A 20,450-nucleotide genomic window follows, 5' to 3' on the forward strand; every position below is an offset into this window, starting at 1 on the left:
TTGTGTTTATGTACAGTGTTCCCTCACTACTTTGTGGTTCACTTTTCGCGGATTCGCTGTTTCGCGGTTTTTCAATAAACTCTATAAATAATAAAAAATTACAATTTACAGCCTAAGGAAGGGAGGAAGGAGAAGCCGAAGGGAGAGAAAAGGAGCCCAAGTAGCAAAGGGAGGAGAAGGAGGCGATTTATCAACACACAATTGGTTGATAAAGACTTAAAATTGTGCATAATTACTAAAATAATGTATAAATATTAAAATATAGTGTCCCTACTTTGCGGATTTTCACTTATTGTGGGTGGTCCTGGAATCTAACCCCAGCAATAAGTGAGGGAAAACTGTATTTTAATTGTTTTGTAACCCACCTCGAGCCATGAGTAAAGGTGGGTAAGAAATAAAAAATATTACAGTAAAGTCTCACTTATCCAAGCTAAACGGGCCGGCAGAATGTTGGATAAGCGAGTATCTTGGATAATAAGGCGGGATTAAGGAAAAGCCTATTAAACATCAAATTAGGTTATGATTTTACAAATTATGCGCCAAAACATCATGTTATACAACAAATTTGACAGAAAAAGTAGTTCAATATGCAGTAATGTTATGTTGTAATTACTGTATTTACGAATTTAGCACCAAAATATCATGACATATTGAAACATAGACTACAAAAATGGCTTGGATAATCCAGAAGCTTGGATAAGCAAGGCTTGGATAAGTGAGACTCTACAGTATTATCATCGTTATTATTATTATTACTGAAGAGCAAATATCCCATCAAATCAAGAGGTATCCAATAACATGATTATTATTACTTGGCTGGGAAGCCTCCAATTCAATTCAAAAGCCATCGCAAAAAAAGTAATATGCTGTGAGGACAGAGAGAGGTAACCAATAACATGATGACTACCCTGTTTCCCTGAAAATAAGACATCCCCAAAAAATAAGACCTAGTAGAAGTTTTGCTGAATTGCTAAATATAAGGCCTCCCCCGAAAGTAAGACCTAGCAAAGTTTTTGTTTGGAAGCATGCCCGGCACCTGCCAAACAAAACACCATAGCATGCAGGATTGGTAAATGTACATAATAATAATAATAATAATAATAATAATAATAATTTTATTTTTATACCCCGCCTCCATCTCCCCAGAGGGACTTGGGGCGGCTTACATACCGGTTGTATATGGAAATAATGGTAGTAACAAGAAATTCTTGACAGGAGTCACAGTTTGTCTGGTTTAGTTATATTGGTTTGTGATGACAACTACTGTACAGTATAGAATCAATGTTCATTTGAATATGAATTCTTCTTAATGGAAAAATAGGACATCCCCTGAAAATAAGACCTAGCGCACCTTTGGGAGTAAAAAATAATATAAGACACTGTCTTATTTTCGGGGAAACACGGTATTATTACTTGGCTGGGAATCCAAAGAAGGCCAAGCATCCTATCAATTCAAAAGCCATTGCGATGAAGGTAACATACTCTGAGGAAAGAGAGAGACAACCAAAAACATGCCGATGAGGGTTCTGTGGCCTTCGCCTTTTCAGAAGAAGTGAGGCCTTCCTCGCTTAGGACCCACGCTTTCCTCTCTCTCTCTCTCTCCATACCTATAATAATACACACCACAACCTGAGGTGCTTCCTGGGCCTCCCCTCTTTCCAGTGCCAGCTTCCCAAACTCCGACGGCTTTTCAGCGAAGGGAAAAGGGAGGGAGGAAGGCAGGCACTCACCGCGAGAAGAAGAAATGTCACCACAGCGAGGGGAAGGCCGCTGGGCTCGGCTCGGCTCGAGCGCCCCTTTGCGTCACTTCCGGAAGCGTCAGCGGCGCTTGGGAAAGGGGGAGGAGGGTGCCGCGCGCCTCGGGGTCCTACCACGCATGCGTCCCCCCGCAGCCAGCGCCCCCTAGAGGCTCCCGAATGTTAGCTTAATGGGGCGGGAGAAAACAGGCGACGTCATCTCCGCGAAGCCCCGCCCCCCTCCTTGGCCATTCCTCTAGACTCACTTCCGCTTCAGTGGAATTCTGGGGCTTGTAGTTCACGGAGGGCTCAGAGCTTCTGAGGCTGAGGATTCTAAACTGCGGGTGCCAGCATTCCATTGCGCGTTGCCATGGCAGTTGGAGTGGAAGAATGGCGCTAACAAGTGTAGTGTAGACAGAGCAATCCCTATGGAATCCTACCAAGGGGAATCCTTTGTGACCCGGCTTGAATACAATTGAATAGCCTTTCAGCTTCCAAGCCTGGCTGCTTCCTACCTAAGGTAAACCTTTGTTGACAACCTTAAATACTACTGAATAACCTTGCAGCATCAAAGCCTACTTCCTTCAGACTTTAAGTACTGATGGACTTACTGGAGGATCACCAGGCATGATGTGAATTGTAGTTCACACACAATCCTATTCATTTTCTACATACAGTAGAGTCTCACTCACTTATCCAAGGTTCTGGATTATCCAATGCATTTTTGTAGTCAGTGTTTTCAATACATTTTGATATTTTGGTGCTAAATTCATAAATAAAGTAATTACTAGATAGCATTACTGTGTAGTGAACTACTTTTTCTGTCAAATTTATTGTATAACATGATGTTTTGGTGCTTAATTTGTAAAATCATAACCTAATTTGATGTTTAATAGTCTTTTCCTTAATCCCTCCCGATTATCCAACATATTCGCTTATCCAACGTTCTGCCGGCCCATTTACGTTGAATAAGCGAGACTCTACTGTACTATTGAATAACCTTGCAGCATCAAAGCCTACTTCCTTCAGACTTTAAGTACTGATGGACTTACTGGAGGATCACCAGGCAAGATTTGAGTTGTAGTTCACACACAATCCTATTCATTTTCTATTTATTTATTCATTCATTTATTTATTACAATTTTTATATCCCACCCTTCTCACCCAATAGGGGACTCAGGGCGGCTAACAATAAAACACATATATAAAATTGTACAATACATTGTGAATTGATTAAAAAGTTATTAAATTACATCAAACATTCATAAAAACACTTATAAAATACAGATGGGCATGTTCGAGTCTAAAAGACTGGGTCTGTCAATTGAGTTCCAGCGTACATAATAATAACTAGCGTTGCTAATTGTTATTCGAAAACCTGGCCCCACAACCACAATTTTCTAAATACAGTAGAGTCTCACTTATCCAACATAAACGGGCCGGCAGAACGTCGGATAAGCGAATATGTTGGATAATAAGGAGGGATTAAGGAAAAGCCTATTAAACATCAAATTACGTTATGGTTTTACAAATTAAGCACCAAAACATCATGTTATACAACAAATTTGACAGAAAAAGTAGTTCAATACGCAGTAATGCTATGTAGTAATTACTTTTTGAATTTAGCACCAAAATATCATGATATATTGAAAACATTGACTACAAAAATGCATTGGATAACCCAGGATAAGTGAGACTCTACTGTACAAGCATAACACATAGACCAAATACCACCACTTCCTCATTACTTTATTTTCCACACCACCAGACTTCTCCACAGCAACGCATAAAGACCAACACTCTGAAAACAGGTGAATTGCACACAAGAAACAAACAGAGCCAGCTAACACATCCCAACCAAGGATTCCCCCAGGCAGGAATCAGCCAGGCTATGAAGCTGAAAGCCATTACATTCAAATCATTCGGGCCAATTGTAGCATTCATACTTCCCTCCAACTGACAAAAAGGAACAACCAGAAATACTGCATATTCACAAGCTTTAGGAAATAACATATACCAACTACCACCAATTCCTCAATACTTTATTTCCCATATCACCAGGGATGGTGATGCGTGGCCGGGCACAGCTAGTGTTATATAAGAACAACTAACCTTCCATTAATTAAATTAATTATATAGAGAGAGACTGAGATTGAGAGAGACAGAGGGGGTTATACCATAAAGCAGGGGTCCCCAAACTTTTTAAACAGGGAGCCAGTTCATGATCCCTTGGACCATTGGAGGGTGAGACTATAGTTGGCCACCGAGTAATAATAAATAATAATAATAATAATAATAATAATAATAATAATAATAGACCCTTGGGCCATTGAGTCCAACCCCCTTCTGCCTTTGTGCACCGAAAGCACAAGCAAAGCACCCCTGACAGATGGCTGCCCAGCTTCAATGTCAATAATAATAATAATAATAATAATAATAATAATAATAATAATAAAAAGAGGGTTTGAAGAGACCCCTTGGGCCATTTAGTCCAACCCCTTTCTGCCTTTGTGCACCAAAAGCACAAGCAAAGCACCCCTGACAGAGGGCCACCCAGCCTCAATGTTAATAATAATAATAATAATAATAATAATAATAATAATAATAATAAGGGTTATAAGAGAAAAAGAGACCCCTTGGGTCATTTAGCCCAACCCCCTTCTGCCCTTGTGCTGTGGGGGCCGGATAAATGGCTTCGATGGGCCGCATCCGGCCCCTGGGCCTTAGTTTGGGGACCCCTGCCATAAAGGCTCTTCCGTGGTTTGATGGATCTGGATCTTGAATTGGCCCTCAGTTGCTAGGTGAAGTGGTCCTCTGTTGGTTTGCTCTGAGTTTTCCGCACTGTGTAGCCATGTTTAAGAAGCATTCTCTCCTGACATTTAGCCCACATCTATGGCACCTCACAACCTTTGGGGATGCGTGCCATAGATGTGGGTGAAGCGTCAGGAGATGATGCTTCTGGAATATGTCCAGACAGCCCGGAAAACTCACAGGTCTCTAGTCATCAACGGACCCACCGGCAAGACCCTACACTTGGAAGGCAATCATACTTGGACACAAGGGATCGCAGATGGTGACGATATGCTAGTCTCTTATAAAAGAAGGATCTGATAGCTAATCTGGATCTGTGGTGAAATGGAGAGGTTACATCGTTGAGGAAGCTGCTCCCTGCATCTTTTCAGTGGTTCACTGGACACAGAGAAGTAGCACTCTGTTGTTGCTGTGTGCCTTCAAGTCAATTCAGAGTTTTATGGGGCTGAGCCTGGATAATCTACCCAAAGATTTCTGTGGCCAAGCGGGCAATTGAACTCTGTCTTGCAAAGCTCTCCAGATGTTAGAAGACCGGGACCAATATGCTGGTTTTCTGCTGCTTTTGAGATTAGGACACAATGGAGCCATCGATAGAAATTGATTCCATCTAAACATTGGAAAGAACTTCTGTGGCTGTTTAACATTAGAATGGAGTCCCCTTCTCTGGAGGTTTTTAAGGAGACGCTGGATGGCCATCTGTCGGGAGAGCTTTGATTGTTTTCATGCCTGGCAGAGTGAGGCTGGACTGGATGGCCCTTGGGGTCTCTTCCAACTCTATAATTCTATGATCTAGATGGCAGCATGATCCTCCCTGTTTTAATGGTAGTCTATAGCACAGGCATGGGCAAACTTCAGCCCTCCAGGTATTTTGGACTTCAACTCCTGTAGGCTGTTAGGAATTGTGGGAGTTGAAGTCCAAAACACATGGAGGGACAAAGTTTGCCCATGCCTGCTCCAGCGGTTATCTAAGAGTACAAGCATTTGGGGTTGTTCGTACTGGGTCTGATACACTCCTCCTGTGAGAAGCAAAGAACCAGAAACAGGCAGAATATTTATTTATTTCAATCATTTATATCCCATCCTTCTCACCCCCGAAGGGGGACTTAGGGCAGTCTGAGAATACAGACTGGGATGATTGTTTCTAAGTGTTGTTTTGGCTTTAAAAAGAAGAACCCTGTGGAGGTTAATTAGGCATCGAACTATGGTCGTTCTTGTGTCTATTCAGAGCACCCCCTCAAGGACAGTTGTCAAATCAGGTTACTACAAAAGTTTATTGTATACATTCGTCGAGAAGGACCGATCAAGGAAACATTTTTGTAGGAAAAATGGAAGAAAGTTAAATACAAAATACAAAGCTGCAATTGTCTTTTAAAACTGCTTTTGTCAAAAAAGAGACAAAGTGTTGAATAAGGTGAAATAGCGACATCCGAAGTCAAGGCACCACTGTCGACAAAATTCATAATTGCCTCCTTTTAAAAAAAAATGGTACCGGGGCAATTAAGTGAACGGTCGTTTGGTAGAGAAAGGGACTGAAAGTACGGCCATATCCACCTTGGCTGAAAACTCTGCCTCAAGCGCTGCCTAGAAAGAGGAAGAGAAGAACCAGGAGCCATATTTAGTACTTGGAAGACTCCATCTTTTAAAAATAATTATCGAATGAGAAAAGAGATCATAATAGCAGAAATAGAATGAAGAAATTATAGGTGTGTGTGTATACACACACACACACACACATATATATAAAGAACCCTGCTCATCTAATTTCTAACTACCATATATACTCGAAGATAAGCCAGGTTTTCAGCCCTTTATATGAGCTGAAAAAAGCCTCCCTCGGCTTATAATAGGATCAAGGCTGGTGAGCATAGAGGCCATTGCTTGCAATATATGATATTCTTATATATGAATTTTCCCCTCACATGTTTACTAATCTCTGCAAATCCTATATAGATATAATTATTTGTACATAGAGAGAGGTCTAGATAGATATATATGAATACAGATATATAGGGCTTACAAATATTACAGAGGAAAATGCACACACAAATATATATAGACCTGTCTAGATAGATATGATTATAGATATATAGGGCTTGCAAATATTGCAGGGGAAATGCACACACATACATATATATATAGAGAAGATTTGCAAACATTTCAAGGGAAATGCATATGTGAAATTAGTATATATAATTATAAATCTATATCTAGCTCTGCATTGTTTATATAGGGCATTGAATATTTGCCTGTTACTATGTGGAAACCTGCCTGAGTCCCCATGGGGAATAGGGCAGGATACAGATGAAGTTTTTTTTAATAATAATAATAATTATTAGGGAACCCGGTGGCGAAGTGCATTAAAGCGCTGAGCTGCTCAAATCCCGGGAGCGGCTTGAGCGCCCGCTGTTAGCTCCAGCTCTTGCCAACCTAGCAGTTCGAAAACATGCAAATGTGAGTAGATCAATAGGTACCACTCCAGCGGGAAGGTAACGGCGCTCCATGCAGTCATGCCGGCCACATGACCTTGGAAGTGTCTACGGACAACGCCGGCTCTTCGGCTTAGACCCCCCAGAGTCAGACATGACTGGACTTAACGTCAGGGGAAACCTTTACCTGTTATTATTATTAGTAGTAGTATTGTTAATTATAATAAAGTTATTGTTGATACCATATTGTTTTTGTTAGCCCTACTTTTCTACTTAGCTAGTTTACTGGGGTTTTTTAAACATAGTAAATATTCAAAATCATTTAACCTACTGATGTCTCAATTAATGTAATTTTATTGGTATCTATTTTTATTTTGAAATTTACCAGTAGCCCTTGGGTTATACTTGAGTCAATAAGTTTTCCCAGTTTTTGGGTTTTTTGGTAAAATTAGGTGCCTCGGCTTATATTCAGGTCCCTTATACTCAAGTATATAAGGTAATACTTCTACACTTTTGCTTAATACTGATTCCAAAAAAGAAAACAAAAACATAAACACAAATATAAAGCAAACAAATACATATATACACAAAACTACCAAACACAAAGACTAAATTATAGACCTCACTCTCCATCCGATGTTTTTTTAAAAAAAATTCTAACTCTGCTCCCTTTAAGTACATTTAATAACACTACTAATTCATAAATCCCACAATTGATAAATACCCCCATCATGGTTATAACATATTGATTAGTAAATCCCAATCTCTCTTAGAGTTGGACAAATATTTCTCCTCTATCAGCTTAGTCAATTTGTCCATCTCAATTACTGATTAGGAAGACTCTTTCTATAGAACCAGGTGGATCTCAAATCCCAGAGAAAAATAATATATGTCATGCTGAGAAAAAAAGGCTGGTCCTTTCTACGTTGGCACAACCCTCTTCTAATGTTTTTCAGGAAATTTTGCAGTACAGACAAAAAAATTACTCACCAGCTCCCTCTTTGCTTCTTCAATTTTCACTTTAGCAAGACTAGCGCTCTGGAAAGAACACACAAACATTTAGGCAAACACAGGGTTTCTCTGCCTTTTCTTCTGAATGTTTGTAAATCAAGGACATTTTCCAGGAGATGCTTCTTCAGCGTTTTAAAACCAAAAAGATGCACTGATTCAGCATGTTCTTTGAGACCAGCAGAAATCTTTCCATGAAATATGCAATAATGGCAACTCCGACAGACTGGCTTAGAATAAACACAGTGTCACCATCTGGAGGTCTTCTGCTCCCTAAAGCTGCCTTGTTTATCTCCATACTGCCACCTTCCTGTTTCTTTCGAATTCATCGCCAAAACCTGCATTACCCATTAAGCTTTTGGCAACCTCTCTTCTAGCTGTATCTCTACTGATGGAAGAAGAGACACAAAACATGTATGTTTTCTTTCTCTTTTCTTACTCCACCATGGAGAGAATGATAGAATCTAAACTTCTTGAGGCATGTAAAATCCAAATTGTGCTTGATGACATTATATAAATAAATGCAGCTCCCAGACCAGAAGCATCACATTGCTTTATCATTTTCTGGCAAGTGGCTCCTGCTTGATCCAAAAGTTTGCACTGATGAGCAGGAAATGTTATGAAAATCAGGGCTCATGCAGTTTTAAATATATAACTAGCATATATACCTGGCATTCACCAGGCGCCCGAGGGGCCATGGACTCTGTTTTCATCCCTTCTTTCACTTTCCTTCCCCTCATATTTTCCTCCCTTTGTGTAACAAACAGATTTTGACACACACACACACTTATATATATACATATATAACTGATAGATTAGCAACTACAGGCTAAATATCCCTTATCCTTGTGACCAAAAGTATTTTGTATTTTAGAAAATCTATATTTACAAAGATAAGATAGTAGGCTTGAGCCTGGATCTATTTTTAGCCATTTCCTTCGGCCAATCCAACTCCTTTGGTATGTTCGGGTGCTAGTAATGGCAAGGAGCTAGCAGTCACGGATTCCTATCCGAAACAGGATCACATGGCAGCTGATCTCGGCTCTTCCTCCCCTATTCAGAACCACAGTTTAATCTTTTTTATTTGATTTGATTTTCTTGATTCTTTTTATTTAGTTAGACTGACTGGGAATTGGGAACGGGTGGTTGGGGAGCTTGGGAGAGTCACCCTTTTAGCTTTTTTTTTCTCCTTCTCTTCGTCTCCTTCAAATACTCCTAAAAATAATTATGTTATTAATCCCAGCAAACAAAAAAAAAACCCCTCATTCTCTGAAAACCACCTAGTTACCTCTCCTCTAAAGTAGAAAGCAGAAACAGCTTTAAGGAAGCATTAAATGTGGAGACTGAAGCATGCCCACTCTGCAGTACAGCAAAAACAGGGTTTTTTAAAGGAAGCCCAGGGAGATAGCTCCAGGTTGATCACCATTTCTTCCCTGGGAAGTGGGAGGCCTTCTTAAATGCCTTGGAAAGCTGAGTGCAGGGAGAGAGTGCACGCGCCTGCAGCCTGTCTCCTCTAGAGTAGAAAGAAACAGCTTTAATAAAGAATTAAACCCGGTCTCCTCTATAGACAGAAGGGAAAGGATCATAGAAAGAGTGTTATCTTAACACTGATTCTTTTAATCAATGTCTTAATGAAGGATATAGAAGGGGAGCTTGTGGGAAGTCCTCCCATAATGGGCCAGATAGGGTACTTTCTTAATCCTGTTGCTGACACCCAGACTCCCTTGAAGGAAAAAAGGAAAGGGTGCCAGGAATGGAAAGGGGAGCCTTGTAAGTTCCCCAATGCAGCCAATGGGCTGGATCTAGCCACATTTATCAGCTACAGACCAAAAACAGCTATCCGGCTACCCACCCATTTTTGGGAGTTATGCGAAAATGGATATGGGGGGTCTACCGGTATCCAGCCAGCAGAAACGGATCGAGGTTTAGCCGAAATGCATAAGCCTGATGGATGGATGGATGGATGGATGGTAGAGATAGCTTCTACGATTTCACAGGCCCTCAGTTGGAGATGTGAAATGGCAGGAAGCATGGATTCCTCCCTCAGTCTTTTTCCAGTATCATATCTCATACATAAACAAGACACAAGGCTGGAGAGACAAAAAGGATCTGTGAAATGGTGGCAATTTAAGCATGATGCTCTATGCAAAGCCATGCTTCCCACCACTGCACGGATCTTCATGTCTCTCTCCAGCTTCAGTCTCGTTCATTAATTACTTGTGTTTTGAATGAAAAACAATGCTGGAAAGACACTGAGGAACTGAGAGATGAACGAACAAGAGTGACGCAGTGTGGAAGCTGGTGGCTGGCAGCAAAAACTTTTTGGGTTTTGAAGGTTTCTGGATTTCTGATTTCCAGGTAAGAAAAAAACAGTTTCCCACACAGCACGTACTTTAAAACCCTAAATTGACCAACCATATGATGTATTTAATTAAAACATCATATAGTTTTCAATATAAAAGTAAGCTCCACTTCCTATTTGGGTATTACCACATTCCTCAGTCACACCATAACCTCTTCTACCTTGTCATCAACATAGTACTTTTGCCAGGGTTGCCATGCTATTGAACTACTCACATACAGAGGACAGAGCTAGGAGACATGAGTAAGTAAAAAAGGAGAATAATTACAGGTGGCAGGTCCAAGTAGGACTCCAGTTTCTTTTCCAAAGGTGCAGTTTCCTTCTTTATTTCTGCCAGTTTCTGTGGACAGAACAGAGCAAGTTGTTCATATATTACACTGAGACTCCTCTCATGAGAAAAAGGGTAAAATAAATGCAACGAGGATAGAGGACTTGGAGCCCTCTGCTATCATTAGAGAAGCATTAGGATCTGGTCTTCCTTCCTCCAGGAAACTCATATCCAAGTACCATCTGGGTAAATGTCGGTTCCTCTCAGTCACCCTGGTTAAATGTCAACTAGTATGTGTCATTTGAAAACAGCACTACTATCATGGCATAATGTTTACCTCTGAAAGCTTCACTAGAGATGCATGTGTCAGGGAAGCCTCTAGCCCACTTGAAGACAGTTGCTTCTGCAAGGAGGAAAAGGGGGAAAAACAGGTCAAAACAGGTCAAAACAATGACTGTTGGGTTTTGCTTGGCAGCAAAACCCAAACAGGAAACAATATAAAATGAAACATTTTAGAAGAAGGATGAAAAATCATTTCAACATTATGTATAAGTTCAAAGTAAATTTTGAGGCTAGTTACGGATTTTGATATGAACTATGGATAAGTCAAGGCTGATTTCCCAGACAAGACATCTGCTCCTGGCCACCACTGACATTTCCCCACCCAGACATTAATAAATAAAATGACAATAAAATATTTTATTACATTTTATTACTCGGCTCTCCTTTCAGCTTGAGATGGGGCACAGCACAGTTAAATACATCTATACAATCACATTTAATTACAATCACATACAATTAAAAGATAGTTTTAAAAGGCCAGAAGTAGTGCTGTGGCAGAAAGAGTGAAATGGGTCATTACTTCTTTTAGGTTCTGTTGGAACAGACTATGGACCCTTCCACACAGCCATATAACCCAGAATATCAAGGCAGATAATTCATAATAACTGCTTTGAACTGAGTTATCTGAGTCCTTACTGCCATATAATCCAGTTCAATGTGGATTTTATACAGCTGTGAGGAAGAGCCTCAGCTTTTGCCTTTCACCACTCTATTAAAAAAGTGGGATAGTTCCCCTTATGATAAGAATTAAGTTACAGTACTTATGGTTATTTCTACTAAATTGATCAATGATACGTTGGTAAGAGAAATTGTGTAGTTCATGCATGGGCAAACTTTGACCCTCCAGGTGTTTTGGACTTCAACTCCCACAATTCCTAACAGCCTACCGGCTGTTAGGAATTGTGGGAGTTGAAATCCAAAATACAGTAGAGTCTCACTTATCCAAGCTAAACGGGCCAGCAGAAGCTTGGATAAGCGAATATCTTGGATAATAAGGAGGAATTAAGGAAAATCCTATTAAACATCAAATTAGGTTATGATTTCACAAATTAAGCACCAAAACATCATGTTATACCACAAATTTGACAGAAAAAGTAGTTCAATACGCAGTAATGTTATGTTGTAATTACTGTATTTACGACTTTAGCACCAAAATATCACGATATATTGAAAACATTGATTACAAAAATGGCTTGGATTATCCAGAGGCTTGGATAAGCGAGGCTTGGATAAGTGAGACTACTGTACCTGGAGGGTTGAAGTTTGCCCATGCTTGCCCTAGGGTGACCACAGATTAGTAACAACTTGAAAGGCACACAACAACCCAACACAAAGCACACTACCAGCTATAATGAATAGTGGAAATTGAAATCCAAAACACCTGGAGGGCTGAAGTTTGCCCATGCCTGCCTTAGGGCAAATCATCATGGCAATTTCTAGGAATGGAGTGTATGACTCACCCAAAATAACTCAGTGTGTTTCAGTGACTGAGCAGGTATCGAATCCTGGTTTCCAGATTCTTAGTGAAGTACTCAAACCACCATGCTGCACTGGCTTATGGACACAGAAACCTGCTTTAGACCAAGTAAAGACTCTTGGTTCATTTGCCCCAGGGCCATTTGCTCTGACTTGCAGTGGCTTCTCAGGATCTGATCTTTCCAAGCCTGATCGCTCTCTATCCAACATCCCCTCACTGACAATGCTGAACTGACCATCTTTTGCAAAGAGAGATGGTCTCTCTTGGAAAATGCTACGTCCTCCAGTACAACATTATGGTCAACATCAGGGGGGGAACTGACTCTAGAATCAAACTGGAAGACCTAGGGATTCCACGAAAGTTAAACCCGCAAATGTGAAGTGCTGACTATACTTACAAAATGTGGAGTTCCTAGTATTTTAATCATTTACTAATTTGCATTTTCTGTGTCAATATTGGTATAAGGCTGCTTGTGCTAACCTCTGATGCTTCAATTCTGGATTTCATATCCTCTGATTTGTCTTTCAGGAACTTCATGTTTTGGGTCCGGTTCTCAGCCTTTGCTTTTTCCACCACCAAAAGTTCTTCTGTTTTGACAAGGTCACTGAAAAACAGTTATACATTTTCTGTAACAAGAAGCCTCATACAACACACAACAATGGATTTATTACCAGCCTCTCCTTGAGGTTTGATTGCTATGAAGGGGACAGAACACAAACTACATAAAGAGCTGGGCTGGCTAAACCTGACCAATGCAACAATTTGGGACTATACATCGCACATGGTATAAGACAAGAAAATCTAAAATCTCTATTCTCACCTGAGAAAGCATCAAATACTGAGCCTGTGATCAATTCCAGACCCCAAGGACAATTCATATGCCTTTGTGAGAGGGAGACCACAGGAAAGAGGTTAATAAATACCAACACTGGAAGAGCTTTTACAGCTGCCTAGAGCAGCGCTTACATGAAAAGGCAGATGATACAATACTATAGCAAGCAGAACAAAGGAGCATTGCTTTGGATGATATTTCATGAACTCTCAAGGCCTGAATTTTCACAACAGGTTGAGAATTTGAGCAACCCATTAGAAAGCCTTGATACGGAGTAAGGACAAGTCTTCCTTGTATTTATGTATTGAAATATTTATATTTATGTCCTGCTATCTGTCCGGAAATCTAAGGCTGGTGCACAATAAAACCAAATTGATTCATTTAAACTGGGTAAAAACAAAACAATTTTTAAAGCTACAAATATGTTAAACAATGTAACAAGCTAAAAAGCAAATTACAACATTTTGAAATGATTTTAAATGATTAAAAACTATGTACACATGCAGGCATTTGCAAAATCAATAAGTCCCCAAAGACCTTTAAAAAGCAGCCCTGTTTTCACAAGAGATATAGTTTTAGTATCTCTTATCTGAAAAACCTCAAAATTCATAATTATTTACGTAGGTTGTATTAGAAAACATCTTTGTTTTCTGATACAAACTTTGTTGCATACCTTCAGGATATGAAAATAAGGTGTAAGCAAGTAAGGAACAAACATGAATATTGTGCTGTTGTGAGTTTTCCGGGCTGTATAGCCATGTTCCAGAAGCCTTCTTTCCTGACGTTTCACCCACATCTATGGCAGGCATCCTCAAAGATTGTGAGGTCTGTTGGAAACTAGTCAAGTGGGTTTTATATATCTGTGGAATGTCCAGGGTGAGAGAAAGAACTCTTGTCTGTTTGAGGAAGGCATGAATGTTTCAGTTGGCCCCTTGATTAGCATTGAATAGCCTTTCAGCTTCAAAGTATGACAGTAAATAAATAACACCATCCAGAAAACAAAAATTCCAGACATGAATCAATCAGGGCCAGTTAACACCTCCCAACAAAGGATTCCCTCAGACAGGAAGCAGCCAGAGCTTCACACCTTGAAACATTCACACCTGTTCCACACATTCCACATATATAAACCCCACTTTGGACTAGTTTCCAACATACCTCATTACCTCTGAGGATGCCTGCTACAGATGTGGATGAACCAACAGGAGATAATGCTTCTGGAACATGGCCATACAGCCTGGAAAACTCACAGCAGCCCAGTGACTCTGACCATGAAACCCTTCAACAACAAATGAATATTATGTTTAGACTTTAATCCTATCTCCAGGATATTTCATCTTGTACATACAAACACAGATATTCCAAAATCCCCTCAAAAATCCAAAATCCAACCACCTGCCATGAAGGAATATTTTGGATAAGATCTTCAACCTATACTGTATAACCAGAATGTCACAGCAAAGAAGGTACCCTGCTTACTTTTTTTAGTAAGCAGCAGGAAGCATCAAATTACAAGTTACAACCTGTAGCAGCAATAACTGAAATACATATATAAACAAAACTTGGCCTAATGTACTCATGCAGAAAATCAAAAGTCATGGAATTCTGCTTGAATAGGAGAACACGAAAACAAAAGCATAAAGTGAACTGGTATTAAGTACTTACTCCTGAAGACGTTTCTCCAGCACTAGCGCGGATGTGAGCTTTTTCCTCAGGTTGCTCAGTTTAAACTCCATGTCTTTGTTTTTCGATTCTGTTGCATGCAAATCTGAAGTCAGGTCATTGATGGCAGGAATGAAGCTGCAGACAGTAATGTTATGTCAGCTATGTTTTTTTAAAAAAAAAGTAACAGCAGTACTACGACAGAGAGATCTAACTACTGGGCTCCTCAGCACTGAAAGTGGAAACTTTCAAAAACGAAAACATTTAAGAAGATGCTTAATACCCTTTCAAGAACAGTATAGACTTCTGCATTTAAAGAAGTACACCATGCACTCCACATTCTCTGCGGTTGGAGCACAAGATCCCATTGAAAGTGAAAAATCACAAATAAAGAAATAACTTTAAAAAAATACCTCTCCAGGAATTTTTAGGTTTTCCAGCAATTTTTAGGTTGTCTATTGGAAATTGACCATAGAATTTCATTGCATTGGAGGACCAAGAGATTCCCAGGGAGGTAAAAAAACTACAACTTTGGAATGTTTCTATAGCACTAAGCCATGGTGGTTAAAGTGGGATTAAACTACATTAATTTTATAAAGTAAAAGATGCACTCTATACTGCCTAAGCATTGCACAAGCTACCCAACAGTAGTACGTGGACAGTGCAACATTCCCACAAATGATCAAGCCATTCCATAGTATTGGTACTGATAAAAAATCTCGATCAATTTCCACCCTTTTAACATCACTCTTAGTGAGAACAACACTTAATTAATACAGTAGAAATTGACGACATTGATATAATTATACAAGACCAGGGCAGAGCTACAGAATATATCACCTTCCTCAATTTTTAACCCTGTTGTATCCTGCAAGTAATAAATGTATTATTGTTATTCAACAATGGAACTCTCTGCTTCGGATGTGATGGAAGCCCTTTCTTTGGAGGCTTTTAAACAGAGGCTGGATGGTCATCTGTCAAGGGTGCTTTTTCTGCATGATAGGGGGTTGAACTAGATGGCCCATGTGGACCCTATCACTCTGTTGTTATTATTAATAATAATAATTGGTAGACCTGTAAAAAGGCCAAAAAGTCTGGAAACAAACTCATGGGGTAATTCAAGACATTAGTAAAACAAGAATCAACTTCAAGGTGAAACTTACATTACTAGAACTATTGGACGATCACGAGAGAATACTGCAATATATCTTAACAGCAGCAAGAATTTTATATTTTCAAAAGAAAATAACAGAGACATCAACAGTAGAAGATTGGACATACAAGATGCGACAAATTAGAAATGGATGAATTAACAATGTTGTTGAAGGATAATTCATTGGACACATTCTCAGAAGAATGGGAACTATTTTATCAATATATATCAGAGGGAAAGGTTTTATAGGCCTGGAGACATAAAATATTGGGATATTTACTTATAAATATTAAAATAAACAGAAGTAAACAATCTGCTAGAAATAAAGTGGAATAAAAATGTTACATTTATAGAGAAAGCCACAGAAGAGATGCTGGAAATCCACTTTTACAATTAATGTATGCATATGTTAGTAGTTTTAGATGTTTATTAAGCAATTGTTGTCTACGTTTATGTCTGTTTATCTACTTATAAGTATTGTTACTTTTTGTATTTTTACTGTCAAAAAAATTAAAAACAACAATAAATATTATTATGATACTGAAATTATTATGTTACCCACCTGGATGGGGCTAATGGGAGCTGCACTCCAAGCCTCTTGGAGATGCATCTACACTGTGGAATTAGTGCAGTTTGACACCACTTTAACTGCCATGGGCCAAACGCTATGAAACCATGAGAGCTGTAGTTTTATATGTTCTTTAGCTTTCTCTAGCAATAACTGCTGGTGCAAACCATAAGTCCCAGGATTTCACAGCACTGAGCCATGGTTGTTAATGTGGTGTTAAACCACATTCATTCTATAGTACAGGTGTCCAAGTTTCCTCTCCTGAATACAGCATTTAAAACAAGCCTATCCAGATTCACCTCGCGAGGGATGTGTCCTTCGTTTCAAGGGCCAGAGCTACATCCACCAAGTTGTTCAGGTAGCTGGTGCTCATTTTTGACAAGCTGCTGAAAGAAAGGTTGAGACTCTCAGTCAGAAGGTCCTGTAGATAGCTACCTGAAAAAGCAATAGAAGATTTAAGATGCATTTCCTTTGACTGAAGAGGATCAACAGGCTGCTTTTTAGTGAAGAGCTGAGCTCTCCTCAGTTATTATCCGTAACTAATGGAAATAAGCAGGACAGAAATAAAAAGGTGTTTTTTTTTTACACAGTGATAATGCATAGTTGGAATTGACACTGTCAGCTCTCATCTCACCATCAGATTCATATTCAGCCGCTTTCTGCTTCATGTCTTCAATTAATAAATTGACGTCTCCATCTCTGGACTCATTGCATTCGGCCAGCTCATACAGAATGTCTATCGTCCGTGCATCCGCTTCGAAGGAGGGGACTGGATGTTCTCCAAATGACTTTTTCAACCATGGTGCAACCTGCCATGGACAAAGAAGAGGATGAGTGGGGATTGGTTACAGGAACATCCAGAAGTGAGCATATTAAACCTATCCTTAGGTCTCTCCACTGGCTGCCAATTAGTTTCTGAGCAAAGTACAAGGTGGCCTTTGGCCTTTAAAGCACTACATGTTTGGATCCAGGTTACCTACAGGATCGACTTTTCTCATGGCCCCTTAGGACATTGAGGTCCTCTGGGCGAGCTTACTCCATCCAACTAGAACCCGACCAGCAACCATCAAGAGGACCTTTTCATTGTCTGCCCCAAGAGTCTAGAATAACTGCTGAAAGATTTTCGACAGCTAAATCAGCTGTCAGAATTTACAACACAACTCTTCCAGCGGGCCTACCCAGTCAATTTTCTTGTGAACTTTTAACTTGCATTTTATTGGGGTGATCTTGTGTGTATTTTGTTATATGTATTTTTATAGTCTTGTGTCTGTTTTAACCATGTTGTATCCTACCTTGAGCTGCAAGGAGAGGCAGGTAACAAATATTATTATTTATTCATTTCTATCCCCCATTTCTCCCATGGGAGGGACTTAAAGTGGCATACAGCATATAAAATTCATACAAATACATTAGACAGCAATACATAATCAATTAAAACATCATATCCTGATTAAAATCCAATTAAGATATCAATTAAAACAATTTTAAAACTTACAAGAAGCACCATATTAATGATATCCATAACCTCCAGACATTGAAGTTCTTTGTCAAGTATTATCAAAAATTTTATCAGACTGGCAGTGCCTATTTTCATTCTTCTGGGAAGGCCTGGCTCCACAGAAAGGTTTTAATTTGTGAACGAAAGGCCAGTAAGGAAGGGGCTGATCGTACCTCATTAGGGAGGGAGTTCTAGACCCGTGGGGTCAGCACCAAAAAGGCCCTCTCTCTCGTACATTTATTATTAAGATGTAACTCCCAGGCAAGACTATTACGTGTCTATAGAGAGCCTTGAGAAAGAGTATTGTCTTTTTTAAAATGCCAGGTCTATGCAAATACTGCTTCCCAGACCCTTGGTTACATGATGGTTCCTTTTCTGGGGGGCATCTCTAATTGGTGAACATTACTTATGAGTCATGATTAATTCTCTTCTAGGAGAGGGCTCCTAACATCTGGCAAGCTGTGAAAACAATTTCCATGTCAAGCTGGAAAATTACACAATAATTTCTCCTCACTGCAGGCCATTTACAAAAATAAATCTCAGATAGTGATCAACACTTTGTCAAGCATTTTGTTTCTTTAAGAAAAAGAATGTGCAAGTTTTAAATTCAATCCAAAAGCCATCCCAAATAACGTGCCACACCAAAATGACCAATTCCCAAATCCTTTCCCGGAAATCTTGAGAAAACATCCCTCCATGGGTTGGGTCCAGCTTACCTAAAGGATCGCATTCTCCCATTCGTGCCTCTTCAAATTCTGCAGCACTGCTAGTCACAGTTGACCTCCAATTAGAGCGCTCAAGGGCCAGGGCTTCCCATGTTTCAGTGTCTATACCACAGTTTTTAAGGTTGGCTTTGAGCCCATCTTTAAATCTGTTTTCCTGTCCACCAATATTCCATTTCCCGTTTTTGATTTGCGAGTATAGTAACTGGTGTAATGCTGGTGGTCTGTGGTTCTTCCAGCATGCTGACATTTGTCCTCCTGTCTTCTGAAGAGATTTGCATGATGTTTTTTGGAGGCAACGCTGATGGAATTGTTCCAGAAGTTGAGTGTGACACCCGTAGAAGGTCCACGTTTCACAAGCATATAACAGGGTTGGGAGAACAATAGCTTTATAAGCAAGCACCTTGGTATCCCTATGGATGTCCCGATTCTGAAACACTCTCTGCTTCATTTGGAAAAATGCTTCACTCACAGAGCTCAGCCGGTGTTGTATTTCAGTGTCAATGTGGACTTTTGTGGCGAGGTGGCTGCCAAGGGAGCAGAAATGGTCTACATTTTCTAACATTGCACCATTAATAGTGTAATTGGGATTACTGTCTACGTTTTAAGTTATTTTAACTTTTGTAAGATGTGTTATTAATCTGTGATTTTATTATGTTACTGTTTTTATTGATGTAATACTGTTTTGGGCTTGTCCCAGTGTAAGCCGCCCCGAGTCCTTTGGGAGATGGAACGGGATATAAATAAAGTTAGTATTATTTATTATTAATGGGCTGACACCTTGTCGTGGAGAGGGGGCTTGCATAAGGTGTAGCATATACAATAAAATGTATTGCACCATTATTAATATGACTTGCAATATACCAGCACGATTACATTACAATGGTAATACAGTAGAGTCTCGCTTATCCAACATAAACGAGCCGGCAGACTGTTGGATAAGCGAAAATGTTGGATAATAAGGAGGGACAGAAAAGGCAGTTCAATACACGGTAACGTTATGTAGTAATTACTGTATTTACAAATTTAGCACCAAAACGTTGCAATATATTGAAGACATTGACGACAAAAACATTGGCTACTAAGAGGCAGATTGCGTTGGATAATCCAGAACGTTGGATAAGCGAAGGTTGGATAAGCGAAGGTTGGATAAGCGAGACTCTACTGTATTTCAACATAGCATTATATTGTTTATATTGAGCCTCTTCCCACTCACCCTCTGGAGCTTTTCCTCCATGTCCATCAACTCCAGTTCCTTTACAAACTTTCCCGCTTTCTGCCTGAAGCTTTCTTCCGGCGCCAGGCGATGACGTTGACGGGAGAGATGCATCTTGGGAGCCCTAGTCGCCAACCTGCATTTCACCTTGCAATAGACTCTATCGGGGCGTGGCTGAAGCCTTAGCCCCGCCCACTCTGTCCTTATCCAAGCCACGCCCCTCGCAATCTAAAATCTTTGAGCCTTTTTCGCTTCACAGCCTGAATAGAAAAGGGGCGTGGCTTCTTCGCGTCAGTAATGGGGCGTGGCTTGTGCGCCGGACCCTCCCCTTTCAAGGACACGGCTCTCTTTCAGCGCTATGGGGCGTGG

General features: G+C 39.9%; 2 protein-coding genes across 7 annotated transcripts in view; both read right to left on the reverse strand.

Annotated features, from left to right (window-relative positions):
* The window catches only part of ark2n (arkadia (RNF111) N-terminal like PKA signaling regulator 2N), a 62,543-nt gene extending 60,653 nt beyond the window's left edge, over positions 1-1,890 (reverse strand). For 2 of the 5 annotated variants that reach the window (XM_062972583.1, XM_062972589.1), the window contains exon 1: positions 1,731-1,890. The gene's annotated coding sequence lies outside the window, so the exon portion shown is untranslated. Of the gene's footprint in view, positions 1-1,607 lie in introns of all 5 variants that reach the window. The other 3 variants (XM_062972588.1, XM_062972585.1, XM_062972586.1) reach the window with 3 other exon arrangements.
* Positions 1,891-5,799: 3,909 nt separating this feature from the next.
* On the reverse strand, positions 5,800-20,273 carry haus1 (HAUS augmin like complex subunit 1). Of its 2 annotated transcripts, none has more exons than XM_003214507.4 (9): positions 20,082-20,273; positions 17,280-17,454; positions 16,945-17,080; positions 14,928-15,062; positions 12,911-13,034; positions 10,949-11,014; positions 10,612-10,683; positions 7,964-8,011; positions 5,800-6,128 (listed from the first exon to the last, which is right to left on the reverse strand). In XM_003214507.4, exons 1-9 carry the CDS (start codon positions 20,193-20,195, stop codon positions 6,045-6,047), a joined length of 954 nt encoding a protein of 317 aa, XP_003214555.2. In that variant the 5' UTR covers positions 20,196-20,273; the 3' UTR covers positions 5,800-6,044. The 2 variants fall into 2 exon arrangements, with proteins under 2 accessions (XP_003214555.2, XP_062828660.1); XM_062972590.1 differs by lacking the exon at positions 20,082-20,273 and adding an exon at positions 18,860-19,324.
* Between the last annotated feature and the right edge of the window lie 177 nt (positions 20,274-20,450).

Source organism: Anolis carolinensis, chromosome 2 (assembly GCF_035594765.1).
Source record: "Anolis carolinensis isolate JA03-04 chromosome 2, rAnoCar3.1.pri, whole genome shotgun sequence".
In the NCBI taxonomy this organism is placed as follows: domain Eukaryota; kingdom Metazoa; phylum Chordata; class Lepidosauria; order Squamata; family Dactyloidae; genus Anolis; species Anolis carolinensis.